Below are 21,770 nucleotides of genomic sequence, written 5' to 3'. Positions count from 1 at the left end.
CAATAACACGTCCCTCCGCGTCGCCACACCCGAGTGGACGAACGCACAACAGGAAATGCAGCCCCAACCGGCTACACTTTCTCAGGACAACAAGCCCGTTGTCCTACACAGCCACGGTCTACCGAGTAACAAGCCAGCTACTCAAGGGAGGGCACAACTCCCAGACCGATGACTAGTGAGCACCAGAGAAGTCCAGCAACACGAATCTCGACTGTGCCAGAGCCACGAGCGTGCGTCCACCTCCGCTGAAGACTACCCTGGTACTATAAACAGTATACTACTGATACTACACAAAAGATGGTGGGGGCACACAGCCGCCCACCAAACCACACTGGTGACCACGGCCACCAACAAACAAACAGGACGAGACAAAGCGTGTCTCTCCTCCGCGCCGCCACCCCACGAGTGGACGAACGCACGAGAAATGCAGCCCCAACCGGCCACACTTTCTCAGAACAACAAGCCCGTTGTTCTACACAGCCACGGTCTACCGAGTAGCAAGCCAGCTACTCAAGGGAGGGCACAACTCCCAGACCGATGACTAATGAGTACTTCTAAAGCACAGTCCAGCCACACGTGTCTCTTCCTGTGCCGAGATCGTACGTGTTAACTCCGCTGAAGACTGGCCGGTAATGAGGCGATCGCCAGACAACGAGAAACAGGAGAAGGAGGCGGGTTGTCTGCTCAGCAGAACAGATCGCGGGGCCCGCGCTGGGGTGGCCATAGGCTACGCGTATAATGTAATTAAATAAACGGAAAATAATGCGGTGCCCCTCACAATATATATATATATATATATATATATATATATATATATATATATATATATATATATATATATATATATATATATATATATATATATATATGTCATCGGTTACTGATCATGAATACCTTGGGTACAAATCAAATCGCTTTAGTTATCACTCTTATCTTTGAAAAGAGTCACCAAAGGGATCGAGGAGCAGAAGAACCAAAGAAGTGAAGTGTCACTGTATAGTGAGTAGCAGCAGCAGCAACAGCAGCAGCAGAGAGGCGGAATGGAGGACACGCAGGCTGTACTGAAGGAGGAGGGTCAGACCGAGACTGTCACATACACGGCGTACAAGAGGCGCTGGGCAATGATGGTGACAGTCATGCTGCTCAATATCTCCAACACAGGGGTGAGGACACACACACACACACACACACACACACACACACACCGCGTATAGTGTAGTGGTTAGCACGCTCGACTCACAATCGAGAGGGCCGGGTTCGAATCCCGGTAAGCGGCGAGGCAAATGGGCAAGTCTCTTAATGTGTGGCCCCTGTTCACCTAGCAGTAAATAGGTACGGGATGTAACTCGAGGGGTTGTGGCCTCGCTTTCCCGGTGTGTGGAGTGTGTTGTGGTCTCAGTCCTACCCGAAGATCGGTCTATGAGCTCTGAGCTCGCTCCGTAATGGGGAAGACTGGCTGGGTGACCAGCAGACGACCCAGGAGGTGAATCACACACACACACACACACACACACACACACACACACACTCACTAATACGATCCTGCCTACCCTCAGATGGGGTTTAACGTGGCCCCCGTGGCATACAAAGCCGCTGACTACTTCGAGGTGACGCAGTACGACATCACCTGGTTCTCGCAGGTGTACCTCATCTTGCCATTCACGTTCTCCTTCGTCTCCACTTACATATTCAACAAGTTCGACATGAAAGCGGGAGTGAGTAAAAAAGAGTCAAACGAAAATGTTGAAAATTCCACTGTCTTTGACAAAACTTAAAATTATGTGAATAAAAAAGGGGACAGCATGGTCTGGCCACCTTACAGGGCACCTCACTGTGTCCTGAGGTGCTGCTGAGCTCTGGGGAGGCTGATCCGCTACAGGCATCTCATTGACATTGTTCTCAGGTCCATATCGGCTCTGCCCTTAACTGTGTTGGAGCTTTGACGCGCGCCGTGGCAACCTCGGGTCTTATAGCAGACCTCTGGACTCAGTACGTTGTCAGCCTCATCGGACAGGTGTGTGTGTGTGTGTGTGTGTTTCACAGTTTGATCTGCTGCAGTCTCTGACGAGACAGCCAGACGTTACCCTACAGAGCGAGCTCAGAGCTCATTATTTCCGATCTTCGGATAGGCCTGAGACCAAGCACACACCACACACCGGGACAACAAGGTCACAACTCCTCGATTTACATCCCGTACCTACTCACTGCTAGGTGAACAGGGGCTACACGTGAAAGGAGACACACCCAAATATCTCCACCCGGCCGGGGAATCGAGCCCCGGTCCTCTGGCTTGTGAAGCCAGCGCTCTAACCACTGAGCTACCGGGTGTGTGTGTGTGTGTGTGTGTGTGAGTGTTTGAGGTTTTGAAAACTGGATTGTCGCAGATAGGCTTGCATTGCAAACTACAAAACAAAGACACAAACACAGCAAGAAATAATTCCTTTGCTATACAGGCCGCTGGATCGGCGGGGCAGCTCTTCATCGCCTTCATTGTCACGAGGGTCACACAGAATTGGTTCCCTGACGGCGAACGCATGGTAGCAACAGCCATCATGGCATTCTGTAAGTGACATTCCATTTACGAGTGTGCTGTTTTCATATGAAGAAACTTTTAGCATTGTTACGCATTGTTTCCTAAGTTCCCGCCCTGGGGATCTCGGTGGCCCAGGTGATGGCGCCGATTGTGGTGACGGAGAAGCAGCAGATTCCGACCCTCAACTACATATACGGCGGGCTGGCCCTTCTTGCCGAGATTGCCACTCTGATTTGTGTCACCAGGTGGGTGAACAAGGGAAGGCAGACGGACGATGAGAATGAATAGGGCAGTTCGTCCCTTCATCTCACACGGTTACCTTTACTTGCCGCAGGTCGAGGCCACCAACACCACCGAGTCGCAGCGCCGAACACGGGACAACGGCCAGAGATCCTTACCTGCAGCAGCTCAAGCAGACTTTTACTTCTCCTTCCTTCCTTGGTCTCATCATAATGTCCGGAGTAATGACGGCTTTCTACCTCTGCCTCACTACACTCTCGCAGCAAATGCTGTGTTCCAAGGGATACAGTGATGTGAGTATCGACACTGTAACATTGTCACTTCTCATATGAAAAAAAAAAAACACTTATGAAGGTGGCCGTCATCATAATTGTAACTTAAACAGGCGGGAGGCTGCAGGAAGACAGAAGTTGAGATGATTTGTGCAGAGAGTCCCTTAATAAGAAAATACGTCACATTAGAATGAGTCACTACTTCCTCTGGGGAAAGTGAGGAAAGGCTTGGTGATGAGCAACCTTCCACTGTGCTATTGCATTTTGTCGAAACATAGTTGATGTAATGTGCTCAAAACAAAACTTTATCGTTCTTAGTTTAAATCTCTGACATCCTCATTGAGTGTACTACTGTATCTTTGCGGCTCGTAACTCACACGGGTGCAGTTCTTCGCCGGAGTGGTGGTGGCCATCTTCAGCATAGCAGGCTTCGTGGGTTCGATTGCCATAGCAGTGGTGGAAAATCGCACTAAGGCTTTGACGGACATAATCAAGCTTGCCAATGGTGTTGGAGTGATTTTTGCTATAATGTTGATGGAGGTTAGTGATGTGGTGCTGTCCATGACATAGTTAATTTACTTTGCAATCTATAATTCATATGGTGCTTCTGAAGTAATAATCTAATATTTAATACACTATTATGTGGTGTTTTGAGAGAATTACAGATTAATTCCATGTTGAAACTTGTGTAAGAGTTTCCTTCTTTCCCAAGCAAGTACTTGTGGTCTTCTCTGGTATTCTGGCCTGCGGTCTGCAGCCTTCATATCCATGACAGGCTTTCACCCAGCAGCAAACATTAATGACTACCTTCCCGTCTCTCTTTTGTCAGGTTTACTTAGTGCCCGGCCAGCACGCCCTTCTGATCATCTTCAGTGTCTTGTTCGGGTTCTTCGGCGCTGGAGTGTACCCCATTAGTCTGGAGATAGGAGTGGAGATCACTTACCCTGTGGAGGAGACCATCAGCACTACATTGATCTTTGTGGTTGGTGAGCTATCAACGCTCTTCTTTTCCTTAAATATTTATTACCAACAATTTTCATCAACACTGACATCTTCCTTTAATGCAGTAGTTCTTAACCTTTTTCAGTGCCCGTACCCTTTGATATCTCAGAAAAAATTCTCGTACCCACTCCAATATAAATACTACATGAAAAGGATTAGTGATGAAAACCTTGCTGAGAAATTATTAGATTTTTTTTAATTGCTGAACAAAGGCATATTTCTTTATTTCAAAAGAATTGTCAGTTAGTAGGATTCAATGAATGCATACTATAACAGTAATTATGAGTAATACTACATAATACACCAACACATTAACACTAACTTAAAAAATTGAGACCATTATAGTAAGAGAAAAAATTGGAAAATTGGAAAATACGGTACCATTGCACTGGCTACCATGTCTCGTACCCCTAGGTTTAAGGTTTCGTCCCCCTTGATGGTACAGGTACCCCAGGTTAAGAACCACTGCTTTAATGGATTGACGTTACGTAACTTTTATTCATGATAAGGGACAATGACCTTAACATGCATTATTCAGACTCGCTCTTTCCTTCAAAACACAGTTCATTAACATGAACTTTAAGTGGTAACCACATCACTGGTTCTGTGCAGTCTTTCATTTGTCAATGTGGAATACGAAAGTTGTGTATGATTCCATCGGTGCATGTGGTAAACACAAGTGTTTTGTTCGCTGCTCATCTCCTCCCTGTATAACTATAACAGATAACTACACACTAAACATTCGTGGCAAAGCATATGACATGTAAAGTATGGATGACCTTCCTCATTTCCGTCCGTCAATAGGTCAGATTCTGGGTGTACTCATGACCTACACGGCGAACGTTCTCTCCAGCGATCTGCCGCCAGAGTTACAAGACATAGAGGTGTGTACCAAGAACATTACCTCCGACCTGCAGGCCAGAGACTACTCGGGTGAGTGTGACCACACTACCATCCACTACTACTACTTCTACTACTACTACTACTACTACTACTACTACTACCACCACTACATTTTCCGGCACCACTTGCTGCTCACGTCAGCCTCTCCGGTCTCCTGCAGGTGTGGTCATGGGGCTTATGGGCGTCCTCACCTTCATCGTCATCCTCTTCACTGTCTTCTTCCGGACGCCCTACAAGCGGCGAGAGGTGGAGCAGACCACCGACATGAGCGACACCGCCGAGCCCACCACCTCCACCTGTGGCCGATGACTCAGCTGCTGTGGCTGCGGGAGCCCCACAGACCATGTTAGTCCGCCCCCCCCCCCCGGAACTCCACTGGTCCTCATTTTTCGTCCACTTGCTGGTCTGCGAGAAATACAAACTAAAGATGAGCGAAAGAGTGAATAATACAGATGATGGTGATGATGGTGATGATAACGATAATGATAATCATAAACAGACAGGTGAAAACATTTGTCACGTTATATATTTGTGTTTTGTTATTGTGTTGTCATCCGTGACATTATCAGAAAAATGAGTATCAATGAAAATAAACTCGCGAAAATAGTAATGGTCAATAAATAAAGAAAAATAAAATAAAAGAAAATAGATAAATAAATAGAAAAATTATGATGCAAATAATAAAACAAATCAATAAGTCAAGATGCTAGCTTTTCATTCAAACCGTTTCACGATTTTTTCTGCAACGCAACTCAACTGGCGAAAAACAACATGTACAGTATTTCATCGCGCTATTCATAAGAACCAGTGAGGAAGCGTATAAGAATAGAAAAATAAATAAAATATAATTCAAACTATTCAAAAATGATCATAAAAACAAATGGATAATAGTAATAACAAGATAAACAGGAAATAATGCCGGAATCTGTAACCACTGTCAGAAATGTTTCCTTTTTTCCCCTTTTTCTTCATCTTCTTCAGCAATTAGGGTTTTCTAAATCAAATTGCATTCTCTGGTAAACAGAATGATCAGGTACATCGTCTTCTGTAATAGTTTCTGCCTCGTCTGATACTAAAGATAAAAAACAAAAATGACGCATTCTTCCTCCCGGGTGGTGTGTTGACGAGAGTGATCGGAAAGAACGTATAAGAGAAAAAAAAATTAAAGGAAAAATAAGAACATTTTTGCTAGGAAATAAAGTATCAGGAAAAGTCACAGTACTAATTTAATCTAGGAAAAAAGTAAGCGGCAAGAAAGTCACAGTGCTAATTTAGTTTAGGAAAAAATAAGTGACCATTCTTGAATATAATACAAAAGGAAGTACGGTTAGGTTAGTGTTACTGCACGTAGGAATTGTATATATCACGGTATCATTCACCTATAATAAGACAAATGTTCAATATTTCTATGTGCACGAAAACACATGTAAAGTACTTAAGCATTAGTATTTAATGCTTTATGAGGCATCATGTCGATGCGCGCTTTTTTGTGGCCGCGTGCAGGTTCTCTAGTGACTCACAAGGTGGTTTGTTTTTACTGATCACAGCCGTCATCGTAGGGTAGAGGAAAAGCAGCATTTCCCTCTGACAGTTTATTGATGACTTGAACGTAAGAACTGTGGACAAAGTTCTCACTCAATTTCTCAAATAGTAACATTACTCACTGGTATAAAACACTTTCAGAATATTATACAATAACTATATCATTTACACTGAAATTTCTCTTTGGTGTTGTCCACTTATTTTTAAGTTGCAGAGATTTTACATATTCTCTTTTCCACCTGGACCATAACTGACTGGCCAGGTATTGTGTTCTGCGCCAACTCTTTGTACAATATAAGTCCACCTTAACAGATATGCTTGGGAGAGGCAGTACTACTTTTGTCTTCATGGTTAGCAAGTCATTTGGTGTTAGTATTGTAGGAATGTCTGGGAAATTTTAATGATCCACAGTTAGAGGACGACCATTAACTATGTTCTCAGCTTTCACTAAGGTTCTCAAACCTTTGTCATCTAACTGTGCACCATGCTGATCAAGTAACACAGTGAAGACATTTCTCACTGTGCATATCTGCCTCTCCCAAACACCTCCCATGTGACTGGCATTGGGTACATTCACCCTAAATACACCCCAGTCACACCGGTTCTTCATAAGTTCTTGTCTAATTTTATCATCATCAATTTCTTGCATGTTCTTCTCATATTCTGATTTAGCCCCTACAAAGTTAGTTCCTTGGTCACATCTCAACTGCCTGACAGGCCCTCTTCGTCCTACAAAGCGACGATATGCACTGAGGAAGGAACTTGTATCCATGCTGTTGGCTGTTTCTATGCACTGCGCTACATGTTATACAGGTCAAAGTTTCAAAGTTTATTGAGAAAAGAGGGGGGAGATACAAACAAGGGGTGGTACAGTACAAGATACAAAAGCAGAAATACAGAAAAACAAAGATAAAAGTTGCTGGGCGGTCCAGCCTGCTACTTTTTGGTATATAATAATAAAAGAAAACTAAATGTTTACATAGATGCATAAAAAAATTAAATACAAAATACATTGTACTTAGATAAAAAGAAGATGGTCACCCGTCCAGGTTCGCATCGGCCGCACTGCACTGGTCCGAGCGGTCACCCATCCAGGCACGTGTCAGACACAGTGTCGCTAACTTCATTACCTGTGAAGAAGCGAATGGGTCTCTGCACTTCACTTCACTGTGTTAACTGCGCTTCACTGGTTGATCGCTTCCTTTTGGATACGGGTAGTTCATGTAGCCGGCTTTTGAGTATCCTTTGATGAAACCCACGAAGCGATCTCCGTCGTGGATGTAGGCGCCAGTCAGCAGGTCCTCCTCTACTCTTCCCGACCGGTTTTCTTGCCTCAGCCTCGCAATGGTGGGTGACTCTCTGAGGGCAACTGACGGCGTAGTTGTTCGTCTGTCCTTTGGTAGCACATACGGGTCATCGTGAGACCTTCGTCGCCGCTTTTCCTTGGTTACCCAGCCGTCGTCTTGCTTGCCTGAGGGCGGCTGGGGGTCGGAGGGACGATTTTGCTTGGTTGCCTGGGGCGAAGGTGCCGTCTCTTCGCTTCCGCTTCCCAAGACGTCCACTTCCTCGTCCTCGTCGTCTTCTTCTTCGTCTCCGTCTTCATCCGTCACATCGACGCACGCCTCCTCCTTGGCCCTGTGCTTTTCTTCCTTCGGAGCTGTTTCTGCGTGTTTTCCTCTCTCTGTTGTGCTGTTGTCGCTCTGGCCATCGTCTTTTTCCTCTTCCACTTCCCCTGCTTCCTCCACTCGCGCGCTGGTTCCTATGTTCTCGGGGTGAGAGCGACGCTGTAGTGTTTGCGTCTGGCGCCTAGGTGGGGCGAGTGCAAGTAGCGGTACATGGATGGCGGGGAGACCATTGTGTTTCAGCAGGAGAGGGATAAGGCTTTGCAGGTGACGGTGATCTGCTCCTGCAATAGCCTTAGCAGTAAACACACAAGCTAGGATCTTCGCCTCCAAGAGTTCTGGAGCCTCGGCGGTGTTACGCGTGCACCTCGCTGTAGGGTGAAGTGGCGTATGGGATGTATTTTTCTTCACCACGTGTCTCGCCTCGGGTCCCTTTTCTCCGTAGTAGATGTTGAAGACGACCTCGTCACTTTCTTTTGGAGGATCCTTCTTTAGGGACCGTGTGAGACCCGAGACGTGGATAAATACGTCTTCCCGTGTCTGCTGGTTCTCAATGAAGCCATAGCCCGCCTTGATATTATACCATTTTACTCGTCCGGGAAGGTGGTCTGCCAGACTAGTGGTTTCGTCGTCGTTGGAACTTCTAGCTGGGGCCATGACAGAGGTGCATGGTGGGCTGTGGTGTCGTGTGAGTGGTGAACGAGAGTGTGAGTCCTGTGCTATACAGGTGAAGAACACTCCATATGTCCATATGTCAAAAGTTCTTTACGGCCCTCTTTTACATAGAACGGGCCAAAGAAATCCACTGCAGAGCATGTAAATGGAGGTGATGGTTCTAATCTATTAATGGGCAGGTCTGCCATCTTCTGTCCTTGTGATGAGCCTCTGACTTTACAAGTAACACAATTTGAAATAAGTTTTGATATAAGCAATGATAGAACGAGAGAGGAGGGAGAAAGATATAGCAATTGTCCAGGCAGATCTTAACGTATTAATTTTAGTTGAAAGGGAAGAACAAAAGCTTCCAAACGATGATGAAAGCTTAGGAAAGTAAAGTCACATTCAACAATACATTGCCACAAAATTAGTTAAAGGCACAGGCAATTGCATATCAACAAACTAGTAACGCCCTGCCTCGCAACTAGTTACGCTCCATGACCTAAAAGAGCCTACCTCTTATAATGAAGATAAATTTTGCCGTGACGTAGGACTCCGGTGTTAGTCGTGGTCCTTTAGAGTCTGGTCGGTCAGTTCCAGTCTGACTGTCCTTGCGTGGACATCTCCCTCTCTCACTCTCAGTTTTCTTTGCAGCTATGGTACACTTTGCTTATTTCATTGTATAAAAGAAATAAGATAGTCTCCTTACGTGCTGTGAAGCGTGTAGACAAGATATATACATTAATGAAGGAAGAGACGGCCTTGGTCTTGAATTAGCTGGATAGTCGAGTATACTTGATCGCCTATTATAGTACCACGTTTTCTTTTCCAGCTAACTTCCCAGTTTTCTGTTCCTACTTCACAAGCAGGAGCACAAACTCCGCCCATTTAAGTGATCCTTGAAATTGAGGGTGACCCAATATCTTTGGGTCAGAGAGTGTCTCCAGGAACATCACCACCTCTTCACCCGTCTCCGGGCACCGCCCCACTGTGCTCCCTGAGGACGTCGCTGAAACGCCAGAAGCTGGAGAGGAATACGAGCAGTGTCCCTTTCTCCTGCGGCTTCGCTGCACAAGGCTTTCTTCTTCCTCTCATCCTTATTCTATCCAACTCTCTAACGCACGAGTTAACCAGTACTCTCAATCATTCATACTTTACTCTGTTAAACTCTGGAACTCCCTACCTGCTTCTGTATTTCCGTCTTCCTACGCCTTGACTTCTTTTAAGAGGGAGGTATCAAGACATTTGCTCCCTAATTTTGGCTAACTCTGTACTTATCTTTTAGAGAACCAACACTTACGTGGGCCTTTTTTTTTAATACTTTGTTGCCCTTAGCTGGCCTTCTGTCATGCTTAAAAAAAAAAAAAAAAAAAAAAGCAGAGGCCTGGCATGGCAGTTGTGCCAACGGCAGTGCCAGTGCCCATGCCTCACTCAGTGTCACAAAGACTATACTGTGTGTGTGTGTGTGTGTGTGTGTGTGTGTGTGTGTGTGTGTGTGTGTGTGTGTGTGTGTGTGTGTGTGTGATGGCAGCATATAGTTGGGTTGTAGCAGAGGGAAACCGGTAATGCAGCACTGCCATGTTGTTTCTGATGTTGCTATTGCTAATTGGTCATTATAGACAACTTAATTCAGTGAGTGTCTGTGAGTGAAACAATATGTCATATGTATTTGGTCTGGTATGCATCACGTGTATTGCTCGCTACAACATCAATCCTGCCATCATCTTCCAGCACGAGGATAACCAGGCCTAGCGTGGAATAAAGCTTCTTGCTTGACCTTGAAACAACACTTCCATCAACTCATGTTTAATGCTAGAGAAGGTGGTCACGCGACAGAGACCTTGAGCTATCAGTGATAAGTGTCATAGCTGATGGTAAGATTGATGGAGCACAGAGACCTACTCCAATCCACTTACGTATTACACAAAAACTGAACAGATAAGGGATGTAGAAAGAGGCAAAGCTCAAGCCGGCACAAAGTGTCCAGCAAGCAAAGGTGACAGGCTATCAGGACGAAGGGACGTCACCTATTCACTCAAGTGTCTGCCTGTGCTCGTGGATCTGGTGCAAGTATTGCGTTGTCTCCTGCAGGAAAAGCTCGTATGATGGCCGAGAGTAGCGAGGTGCAATTTTTGCGCCCGATGTAGGTCAGTGGTTCTTAGTGCGGGGCATATGAAAAACGGGGGTAAAGGGTAGATACTGCAGAAAAGTGATATAATTACAGGAATAAAGAGAGACGGTGATGACCTTGGCGGAAGGTGTGAGCCGAACCAAGGGTGACTAACGCAAGGCTGCATTGTGATAGATGGATAACGTATTGCCGTGCTAAAGCTTAAGATGAGGGAGACGTCATGTTGTATATATATATATATATATATATATATATATATATATATATATATATATATATATATATATATATATATATATATATATATATATATATATATATCATCAATTACTTATCATGAATACCTTGGGTGCGAATAATATCGCTTTATTTATCAGTCTTATCTCTGAAAAAAGTGACCAACGGGATCGAGCAGCAGAATCAACAAGAAAGTGAAGCATCAGCATAAGATGAGCAGCAGCATCAGCAGCAGCAGAAAGGTGAAAATGGAGAACACGCAGGCTGTACTGAAGGAGGATCAGACCGAGACTGTCACATACACGGCGTACAAGAGGCGCTGGGCAATGATGGTGACAGTCATGCTGCTCAATATCTCCAACACAGGGGTGAGGATACACACACACACACACACACACACACACACACACACACACACACACACACACACACACACATCATTAAACTATACAGACCGATGTCACTTAAGTGTTTTGGGAAGTTATGTGAAATAGTTATAAAAGAAAAATGGGTTAAATATCTGGAAGAACAAGTTATATCGAACAGACAATTTGGGTTTAGGACAGAACGGTCATATGTATCCAACTTATTAAGTTTCTACTCAAGAGTAATAGAAGGATTGGAAAGTAGAGATGGATGGGTGGACTCAGTATATATAGAAATAAAAAAAAATTTTTATAAAGTCACTCACGACAGACTACTTTGGAAGTTAGAGAGCATAGGAGGACTGAGAGGAACTTTATTAGACTGGATAAGGAATTATTTGAAGGACAGAGAGATGAGATCTGTGATCAGAGATAGACAATTATCTTGGGGTAAAGTAACAAGTGGAGTGCCACAAGGGTCAATGTTAGCCCCATTATGTTCCAGGTATATGTAAATGACACTCAAAATGGGGTAAACAGTTATATTGTTGTTTGCTGATGATGCAAAATTGCTAAGAGTAATCTAAACCCGAGAGGACTGTTTGCTGCTGCAGGATAATATATATAAGTGGAAATTAGAGTTCAATGCCAATAAATGTCACGTAATGGAACTAGGAAAGAGTAAGAGAAGACCGGTATGGAACTATCTGATGGGAAAGGAACAAATAATGAAGACTAAAGAGGAAAAAGATCTGGGAGTGATTATACAGGAAAATCTGAACCCCGAAAAACACATAAGTAAGTTATTTGGATTAGCATATAAAATGTTGACTAATATTAGAGTGGCATTTCAATTCATGGACAAAGATATGATGAAGAAAATTATTACGAGCATGATACGTTCTAAGCTGGAATATGCAGCAGTGGTGTGGTCACCGAACTCTAAAAAGGATATAAGACGATTACAACGAAACCAGATGATAGCTACAAAGATGGTGCCAGAACTAAAGGACCTAACATATGAAGAAAAGCAGAAGGAAATGAGACTGCCAACCTTACAAGATAAAAGATAATGAGGAGACCTAATAACAATGTATAAAATAGTAAATGGCATTGAAAAAATAAACAAGAAAGACCTGGTGCTGGTGATAGAAAAACCTAGAAGGACAAGAGGACATGTAAAGAAGATTAGGATGAGGCAGTGTGTGAAGGATATTGGAAAATACAGTTTTCCACATAGAACGGTGGAAAAGTAGAATGCATTGAGTGATGAAGAGTGCATAACTTTAAAGAAAAATTCGATAAACGGAGACATGGAGACAGGACATTATGAGCCCCGCTCGAATCCTGCACAATACAACTAGGTAAACACACACACACACACACACACACACACACACACACACACACTAATACCATCCTCCCTGGCATCAGATGGGGTTTAACGTGGCCCCCGTGGCGTACAAAGCCGCTGACTACTTCGAGGTGACGCAGTACGACATCACCTGGTTCTCGCAGGTGTACCTCATCTTGCCTTTCACGTTTTCCTCCATCTCCACTTACATATTCAACAAGTTCGACATGAAAGTGGGCGTGAGTAGAGACAAAGTCAGACAAAAATGTTGATGAAAATTCCACTGCCTTTGACAAAACTTAAAAATGTGAATAAAAGGGGCCAGCAAGGTCAGCACCTCAGGGCACCTCACTGTGTCCTGAGGTGCTGCTGAGCTCTGGGGAGGCTGCTCTGCTACAAACATCTTGACATTGTTCTCAGGTCCACATCGGCTCTGCCCTTAACTGTGTGGGAGCTTTGACGCGCGCCGTGGCCACCTCGGGTCTTATAGCAGACCTCTGGACTCAGTACGTTGTCAGCCTCATCGGACAGGTATGTGTTTCACTGTCTGGCAGTCTCTGACGAGACAGCCAGACGTTACCCTACGAAACGAGCTCAGAGCTCATTATTTCCGATCTTCGGATAGGCCTGAGACCAGGCACAAACCACACACCGGGACAACAAGGTCACAACTCCTCGATTTACATCCCGTACCTACTCACTGCTAGGTGAACAGGGGCTACACGTGAAAGGAGACACACACAAATATTTCCACCCGGCCGGGGAATCAAACCCCGGTCCTCTGGCTTGTGAAGCCAGCGCTCTAACCACTGAGCTACCGGGCGTGTTGTGTGTGTGTGTGTGTGTGTAATTCACCACGGTCGCTTGCTGGTCACCCAGCCAGCCTTCTCCATTAGGGAGCGAGGTCAAGCTCATAGACCGATCTTCAGGTAGGACTGAGTCCACAACACACTCCACACACCAGGAAAGCAAGGGCCCAAGCGTTCGAGTTACATACCGTACCTACTTGCTAGCTAAACAGGGGCTACACATTGACTTGCCCATTTGCCTTGCCGTCCATTGAACTCGAAACCGGGGTTTTTCGGTTGTAAGTCGAGTGTGCTACCTAATCACTACACTACGCGGTGTGTAATTCACTTCGGTCGCCTGTTAGTCACCCAGCCAGTCTTCCCCATTACGGAGCGAGCTCAGAGCTCATAGACCGATCTTCGGGTATGGACTGAGACCACAACACACTCCACACACATCGAGGCCACAACCCCTCGAGTTACATCCCGTACCTATTTGCTGCTAGGTGAACAGGGGCCACACATTAAGAGGCTTGCCCATTTGCCTCGCCGTTTCCCAGGACTCAAAACCCTTTTCTCGATTTTGAGTCGAGCGTGATAACCACTACACTAAGCGGTGTGTGGAGACATGGAGACAGGACATTATGAGCCCCGCTCGTGTGTAATTCACTGTTTGATCTGCTGCAGTCTCTGACGAGACAGCCAGACGTTACCCTACGGAACGAGCTCAGAGCTCATAGTTTCCGATCTTCGGATAGGCCTGAGACCAGGCACACACCACACACCGGGACAACAAGGTCACAACTCCTCGATTTACATCCCGTACCTACTCACTGCTAGGTGAACAGGGGCTACACGTGAAAGGAGACACACCCAAATATCTCCACCCGGCCGGGGAATCGAACCCCGGTCATCTGGCTTGTGAAGCCAGCGCTCTAACCACTGAGCTACCGGGCGTGTTGTGTGTGTGTGTGTGTGTGTGTGTGTGTGTGTGTGTGTGTGTGTGTGTGTGTGTGTGTGTGTGTGTGTGTGTGTGTGTGTGTGTGTGTGTGTGTGTGTGTGTGTGTGTGTGTGTTTGAGGCTTTGAAAACTGGATTGTCGCAGATAGGCGTACATTGCAGACTACAAAACAAAGGCACAAACACAGCAAAAAATAATTCCTAATAATTGCTATACAGGCCGCTGGATCGGCGGGGCATCTTTTCATCGGCTTTATTGTCACGAAGGTCACACAGAATTGGTTCCCTGACGGCGAACGCATGGTAGCAACAGCCATCATGGCATTCTGTAAGTGACATTCCATTTACGAGTGTGCTGTTTTCATATGAAGAAACTTTTAGCATTGTTACGCATTGTTTCCTAAGTTCCCGCCCTGGGGATCTCGGTGGCCCAGGTGATGGCGCCGATTGTGGTGACGGAGAAGCAGCAGATTCCGACCCTCAACTACATATACGGCGGGCTGGCCCTTCTTGCCGAGATTGCCACTCTGATCTGTGTCACCAGGTGGGTGAACGAGGGAAGACAGACGGACGATGAGAATGAATAGGGCAGTTCGTCCCTTCATCTCACACGGTTACCTTTACTTGCCGCAGGTCGAGGCCACCAACACCACCGAGTCGCAGCGCCGAACACGGGACAACGGCCAGAGCTCCTTACCTGCAGCAGCTCAAGCAGACTTTTACTTCTCCTTCCTTCCTTGGTCTCATCATAATGTCCGGAGTAATGACGGCTTTCTACCTCTGCCTCACTACACTGTCGCAGCAAATGCTGTGTTCCAAGGGATACAGTGATGTGAGTATCGACACTGTAACACTGTCACTTCTCATATGAAAAAAAAAAAACCACTTACGAAGGTGGCCGTCATCATAATTGTAACTTAAACAGGCGGGAGGCTGCAGGAAGACAGAAGTTGAAATTATTTGAGCATAGTGTCCCTTAACAACAGAATAATGTACACTGTCACACTAGAATGATTCACTGCTGCCTCTGGAGAAAGTTAATGTAGAATGAAGTGCTAAACTTAAAACTTTATTGTTCTTACTCCAAATTGATATCTGACATCCTCATTACATGTACTGCTGTATCTTTGCGGCTCATGACTCACACTGGTCTCCACACTACGGGTGCAGTTCTTCAGCGGAGTGGTGGTGGCCGTCTTCAACATAGCAGGCTTAGTGGGTTCGATTGCCATAGCAGCGGTGGAAAATCGTACTAAGGCTTTAACGGAAATCACGAAGCTTGGCAATGCTTTTGGAGTGTTATTTACCATAATGTTGATGGAGGTTAGTAATGTGGTGCTGTCTATGACACAGTTACTTTATTAAAGGTAATCATATGGTGCTTCTGAAGTAATAATCTAATATTTAATACACGCTGTTTTGAGGGAACTACAGATTAATTCCATGTTGAAATTTGTGCAAGAATTTTCTTCTTTCTCAAGCAAGTACTTGTGGTCTTCTCTGGTATTCTGGCCTGCGGTCTGTAGCCTTCATATCCATGAGAGGCTTTTACCCAGCAGCAAACATTAATAACTACCTTCCCGTCTCTCTTTTGTCAGGTTTACTTAGTGCCCGGCCAGCACGCCCTTCTGATCATCTTCAGTGTCTTGTTTGGATTCTTCAGCTCTGGAGTGTACCCCATTAGTCTGGAGATAGGAGTGGAGATCACTTACCCTGTGGAGGAGACCATCAGCACTACATTGATCTTTGTGACTGGTGAGCTATCAATGCTCTTCTTTTTCTCAAATATTCATAAATAATAATTTTCATCAACACTTTGACATCTTATAATGGACTGATCCTACGGACAATGACCTTAACAAGCATTATTCAGACTCGCTCTTACCTTCAAAACACAGTTCATTAACATGAACTTTAAGTGGTAACCGCATCACTGGTTCTGTGCAGTCTTTCATTTGTCAATGTGGAATACGAAAGTTGTGTATGATTCCATCGGTGCATGTGGTAAACACAAGTGTTTTGTTCGCTGCTCATCTCCTCCCTGTATAACTATAACAGATAACTACACACTAAACATTCGTGGCAAAGCATATGACATGTAAAGTATGGATGACCTTCCTCATTTCCGTCCGTCAATAGGTCAGATTCTGGGTGTACTCATGACCTACACGGCGAACGTTCTCTCCAGCGATCTGCCGCCAGAGTTACAAGACATAGAGGTGTGTACCAAGAACATTACCTCCGACCTGCAGGCCAGAGACTACTCGGGTGAGTGTGACCACACTACCATCCACTACTACTACTTCTATTACTACTACTACTACTACTACTACCACCACTACATTTTCCGGCACCACTTGCTGCTCACGTCAGCCTCTCCGGTCTCCTGCAGGTGTGGTCATGGGGCTTATGGGCGTCCTCACCTTCATCGTCATCCTCTTCACTGTCTTCTTCCGGACGCCCTACAAGCGGCGAGAGGTGGAGCAGACCACCGACATGAGCGACACCGCCGAGCCCACCACCTCCACCTGTGGCCGATGACTCAGCTGCTGTGGCTGCGGGAGCCCCACAGACCATGTTAGTCCGCCACGCCCCGCCAGGACTCCACTGGTCCTCACTTTTCGTCCACTTGCTGGTCTGCGAGAAATACAAACTAAAGATGAGCGAAAGAGTGATTAATACAGATGATGGTGATGATGGTGATGATTATATATATATATATATATATATATATATATATATATATATATATATATATATATATATATATATATATATATATATATATATATATTTGTTATATATTTTTGTTTTGTTACTGTGTTGCCATCCATGGCTTTATTAGAAAAATGAATAAAATCAATGAAAATAAATCAGTGAAAAGAGTAATGACGAATAAATAAAAAAAAATGAAATAAAAGAAAATAGATAAATAAATAGAAAAATTATAATACAAATAATAAAACAAATCAATGTCAAGATGCTAGTCTTACATTCAAGACGTTTCACGATTTTTTCTGCAACGCGACTCAACTGACGAAAACATGTCCAGCATTTCATCGCGCTATCCACAAGAATCAGTGAGGAAGCGTATATGAAAAGAAAATTCCAAAAATAATGCAAGACTATTCAAAAGTTATCATAAATATACATAAATAAGTGATAATAAGATAAACATAAAATAAGGATAGAATCTATAACCACTGTCAGAAATGTTTTTTTTTTTCCCTTTTCCCTCATCTCTTTCAATCAACCAATCATGAGGGGCATACGCCAGGAACGCGTCGCTTACCCTTCCCTATGGACGCCACTCCAGGCGGTCACGCCTCGCGAGTCTCCATACAGGCTTCCTTCCCATGCCAAGTAACTCCCAGCAGAAGGCATCGACTTGGTGCAGCCATAAGTTCTGTGGCCTCCTCCATGCTGGGTTATCCTTTTCGGAGACAACCCGATATGTAGGATCGGCTTCCGGGTAGCGTGCCACATGCCCATATAGTCGCAGTTAGCGTTGACGGACTATGCTGGTAATCGGCCTCGAATCAGTCTCAGAGCAACCGCTGATTTGACACAAAGTCATACCAACGGTACCCCATGATCCTGCGAAGACATCTCGTACCAAAGACATCAATTCGCTTCTTCAGATCGGTGTTCAGCGTCCATGTCTCACAACTGTAGAATAAGACAGGGATCACCAGCAACTTGAAGATCCGAATCTTTGTCCGTCTGCACAGATACCGACAACGCTAAATACTCGTGTTGAGTGAGTCCATAACGCCGTGATCCAGGCCAATCCGCCGTACAACTTCTTTCCTAGCTTGACCCACTGTCATTAAATACTACACTACCACGCTATGTGAAACTTTCCGAGATCTCAATGTCCTCGCCACACGCATGGATAGACTCTACTGTTTCATCCACTAAGCCTCCAAACACCTGAATCTCCTCCTTCCTCTTCAGCAGTTAGGGTTTTCTATGCATCAAATCGCATTCTCAAGTAAACGAAATGATCAGATACATCAATGTCTGTGACTATTTCTGTCCTGTCTGAGACTAAAGATTAAAAAATCACTCGATCTTCCTCCCAGTTGGGGCGTTGACGAGACGGGTGCCCGCTGGCCCCGCCCGTCAGTAGCTAAGGCCGAAAGAAATTGGTGCTCGAAGTAGCGTGACATTATTGATAGTGAGTGAGGCAAGGCGGCGTGTTGCACTGGGAATAGAGACGATCGTAATCACACACACACACACACACACACACACACACTGGCTTCACAAGCCAGAGGACCGGGGTTCGATTCCCCGGCCGGGTGGAGATATTTGGGTGTGTCTCCTTTCACGTGTAGCCCCTGTTCACCAGCAGTGAGTAGGTACGGGATGTAAATCGAGGAGTTGTGACCTTGTTGTCCCGGTGTGGTGTGTGCCTGGTCTCAGGCCTATCCGAATATCGGAAATAATGAGTTCTGAGCTCGTTCCGTAGGGTAACGTCTGGCTGTCTCGTCAGAGACTGCAGCAGATCAAACAGTGAAACACCCCGCGTAGTGTAGTGGTTAGCACACTCGACTCATAATCAAGAGGGCCGGGTTCGAGTCCCCGGAAGCGGCGAGGCAAATGGGCAAGCCTCTTAATGTGTGGCCCCTGTTCACCTAGCAGTAAATAGGTACGGGATGTAACTCGAGGGGTTGTGGCCTCGCTGTCCCGGTGTGTGGAGTGTGTTGTGGTCTCAGTCCTACTCGAAGATCGGTCTATGAGCTCTGAGCTCGCTCCGTAATGGGGAAGACCGGCTGGGTGACCAGGAGGTGACCGAGGTGAATTACACACACACACACACACACACACAGTTTAAGGCCGCCGCGAAGAAGCAGAAAGTAAGGTGAGGAACAACATAAGGAAAGGAGGAAGAGAAAGAAAGGGAAGGAGGATCAGGAGAAGTCACGCTCCCATGCTCAGATATTCCACAGATGGCCAGCCAGTGTTCAGTCCCCGCCTCCGTCACCAGCTGCTGTGTGTCCATTTGAGACCTCCAGCACCGTCACCACCACCACCACCACCACTAACACCATTCTACTATTGCTATTACCATCATCACCAGTACAAATATAACTATCACTCTACCAATATTAACATCAGCACTAAGAACATTACTACCACCACAACTATTATCCTACTGCTATGGCCATCACCACCACACATCGGCTATCATCACCACCACACACCACCAACACCAGCACCACCTGATATACATTCCACCTGCCTCGACTCCAACACCTTTCCAAGTGATCAATATTGGCCTTTTTATTCAAAATTCCACTCACACTAAATGCTAAGTCACTTTCAACATCTTAAATGGCTGTATCCTGGTGTTTACAAGCCTCTGATCACGTCTCTGCCACATCTGTGTAACTTCACCTCAAATGTATTTGTGTGAGGGGTACTTAAAGAAATAGCATAAAGGAAGCTACAAGAATCCATTCAGGCCACATCCGCATAACTTCACCTTATCACACAGCTTAGTAAAGGAAAAGTGACACAGATTTTGCAGCATCAAGGTTATTTTTATCGACCCTTCAACTTTAACCACGCGCACTGTCCCTTTCTCGCTCTCCGTTTTCTTCCTGAACCTAAAGATAGAACCCTCGTAGGACCTGACCCGGGAACTCCCTGCGCCTGTCCAGACATTGCACGCCCCTGAGTCACCGCCGCATCTAGAGTAACTGTTCTTCACGTCATACACACTCACAAGTACAAAGATCCTGTCAAGTAATTGATGTGGTAAGGGCGTCTGCGTCACATGCGTGTATTTAGTGCTGAGGACACCAAGGATAGGAAGTCTTCAAAGATACTATTAGGCGCGTCTGTACCTTCATATACACGTAACATCCTGTGTGTGTGTGTGTGTGCTGGCGTCACAGGGACATTTCCGGAGGTGCAGAGAGAAGGGGAGAGAGGCAGTAATGGAGGGTGGGTGGCAAGGCAGGGCAGGATGTGATGGGAAGAGGGAGGGGAAGGGACGAACGCCACCCTGATACTGTCCACAGTCGGCTCATTGATTCTCTCTTGTTTACATTTGATCACGACGACGATAAACGCTGCCGATTAAAAGGAGATGAAAAACAGTAAACCATATTCAGCTTCCCGCCTCTTGCTTCCTCTCGCAGGTGACGCCCCACGAGGCATGTAGCTCCTTGACCTATGCCTTGTTATCTGCCGCTTTGACGCCCCTCTTCTTCCTTCCTCGTCTTCCCTTTTTCTCCCCATTGCAGTGTTTTCTAGTATCTCTCTCCTCCATATGAAAATCTACAATACTTTTAGTCTGCCATTGAGTACTATTATTATGGCGTCGTTTTTTTTTTTTAACACCTACATATTCCATCCTTACAGAGACTAATCAACCACGACACCATTCTTTTTGACGCATCACCTCCTTCCTCCCATCTACGAGACATTCCCCCGCTGGTGTCCAAGATTGGTGATGTAGAGGCACGCAGGAGGTGGTCAAAGCGACAAGCCGAGACTATATTATTGCGGTGACGATCTCCATCAGCGGCTGACGTCACCCCTTGTTCGGCCCACACTCCTAAGACGACCTTCAAACTCTTATCTAGCTTAATATGCATCCCTTTCCTCCTCCTCCTCCTCCCCCGGGCCATGCTACCCAATATTTCCAAGCGGTGTGTCTTCCACCATTTTGTTGTTTGTGCGTTTGTTTATGTGAGTGTTGATGGTGTTCACTTCGCCACTCTTGGTTCTCCCACCCCTTGACCTTCGTGACCCCTTCAAGTGAGGTCAATCACTCATCGAGTAAATGCCATTTTTTCTTGATGCATAACACATAGGCAAGGAACACTTCAGGGGATTATGTACTCTATTTTTTGCTCATCGTCTCGAGAGCAGTTCAATGTCGCTCTTTCTAACGAGTCGCCACTGCCTTCTCTCCCGCTCCCCCTCTCCCCACTGCTGTGTGCCTCCTGAAGCAGCCACGGGATGTCCAGCATGTCCTCGGTATTAACGCCTCACTCGGAGCACTCTATGTATCGTGTTTCAAAGTCCCCGTGTCCCAGGCAAGACAGGCACCACTGCCGCCACTCAAGGCTTGGTCAGCGCCACAATGGCCACTCTCAGCAAAGGTGGCACTCACTCACAGCCCATGCTAGCTTCACATTCCCCCTTC

At 45.7% G+C, this 21,770-nt stretch overlaps 4 protein-coding genes across 8 annotated transcripts in view; 2 read left to right on the top strand and 2 right to left on the bottom strand.

Annotated features, from left to right (window-relative positions):
- The first annotated feature begins 1,028 nt into the window (after positions 1–1,028).
- Positions 1,029–5,300, top strand: LOC123513525 (uncharacterized protein B0416.5-like). Of its 2 annotated transcripts, none has more exons than XR_006677391.1 (10): positions 1,029–1,163; positions 1,557–1,715; positions 1,904–2,014; positions 2,454–2,562; positions 2,640–2,778; positions 2,868–3,066; positions 3,433–3,585; positions 3,875–4,027; positions 4,852–4,980; positions 5,111–5,253. XR_006677391.1 is itself a non-coding variant. In XM_045270741.1 (10 exons), the coding sequence occupies exons 1-10, from the start codon at positions 1,041–1,043 to the stop codon at positions 5,257–5,259; spliced, it is 1,428 nt and encodes a 475-aa protein (XP_045126676.1). In that variant the 5' UTR covers positions 1,029–1,040; the 3' UTR covers positions 5,260–5,300. The 2 variants fall into 2 exon arrangements, 1 of the variants encoding a protein (XP_045126676.1); XM_045270741.1 differs by having other exon boundaries at positions 3,875–4,031; positions 5,111–5,300.
- Positions 5,301–7,664: 2,364 nt separating this feature from the next.
- LOC123513444 (Y-box-binding protein 2-like) lies at positions 7,665–8,771 on the bottom strand. Its single transcript, XM_045270602.1, has one exon. It carries the CDS (start codon positions 8,769–8,771, stop codon positions 7,665–7,667), a length of 1,107 nt encoding a protein of 368 aa, XP_045126537.1.
- Positions 8,772–10,765: 1,994 nt separating this feature from the next.
- LOC123513521 (uncharacterized protein B0416.5-like) lies at positions 10,766–17,146 on the top strand. 2 transcript variants are annotated; one of them, XM_045270737.1, is made up of 11 exons: positions 10,766–10,918; positions 11,298–11,507; positions 12,939–13,097; positions 13,279–13,389; positions 14,825–14,933; positions 15,011–15,149; positions 15,239–15,437; positions 15,776–15,928; positions 16,204–16,360; positions 16,745–16,873; positions 16,998–17,146. In XM_045270737.1, the coding sequence occupies exons 2-11, from the start codon at positions 11,352–11,354 to the stop codon at positions 17,144–17,146; spliced, it is 1,461 nt and encodes a 486-aa protein (XP_045126672.1). In that variant the 5' UTR covers positions 10,766–10,918; positions 11,298–11,351. The 2 variants fall into 2 exon arrangements, with proteins under 2 accessions (XP_045126672.1, XP_045126671.1); XM_045270736.1 differs by having other exon boundaries at positions 10,767–10,918; positions 11,280–11,507.
- The window catches only part of LOC123513520 (dynein axonemal heavy chain 2-like), a 37,134-nt gene continuing 31,312 nt past the window's right edge, over positions 15,949–21,770 (bottom strand). For 2 of the 3 annotated variants that reach the window (XM_045270732.1, XM_045270735.1), the window contains one exon: positions 15,949–17,242. The gene's annotated coding sequence lies outside the window, so the exon portion shown is untranslated. The remainder of the gene's footprint in view (positions 17,243–21,770) is intronic. The other variant, XM_045270734.1, reaches the window with a different exon arrangement.

This window comes from Portunus trituberculatus, chromosome 36 (assembly GCF_017591435.1).
Source record: "Portunus trituberculatus isolate SZX2019 chromosome 36, ASM1759143v1, whole genome shotgun sequence".
Classification (NCBI taxonomy): Eukaryota; Metazoa; Arthropoda; class Malacostraca; order Decapoda; family Portunidae; genus Portunus; species Portunus trituberculatus.
This window is presented reverse-complemented; position numbering and strand designations above follow the sequence as displayed.

What these genes read in the sequence shown, in the direction of transcription:
- LOC123513525 (XM_045270741.1), top strand. Translation starts at nt 1,041, where the DNA reads ATGGAGGACACGCAGGCTGTACTGAAGGAGGAGGGTCAGACCGAGACT. An exon ending in ACTCTGATTTGTGTCACCAG is followed by an intron (nt 2,779 to 2,867) that starts GTGGGTGAACAA and finishes TACTTGCCGCAG; the next exon opens with GTCGAGGCCACCAACACCAC. An exon ending in GTTCCAAGGGATACAGTGAT is followed by an intron (nt 3,067 to 3,432) that starts GTGAGTATCGAC and finishes ACACGGGTGCAG; the next exon opens with TTCTTCGCCGGAGTGGTGGT.
- LOC123513444 (XM_045270602.1), bottom strand. Translation starts at nt 8,771, where the DNA reads ATGGCCCCAGCTAGAAGTTCCAACGACGACGAAACCACTAGTCTGGCA.
- LOC123513521 (XM_045270737.1), top strand. Translation starts at nt 11,352, where the DNA reads ATGAGCAGCAGCATCAGCAGCAGCAGAAAGGTGAAAATGGAGAACACG. An exon ending in ACTCTGATCTGTGTCACCAG is followed by an intron (nt 15,150 to 15,238) that starts GTGGGTGAACGA and finishes TACTTGCCGCAG; the next exon opens with GTCGAGGCCACCAACACCAC. An exon ending in TACATTGATCTTTGTGACTG is followed by an intron (nt 16,361 to 16,744) that starts GTGAGCTATCAA and finishes GTCCGTCAATAG; the next exon opens with GTCAGATTCTGGGTGTACTC.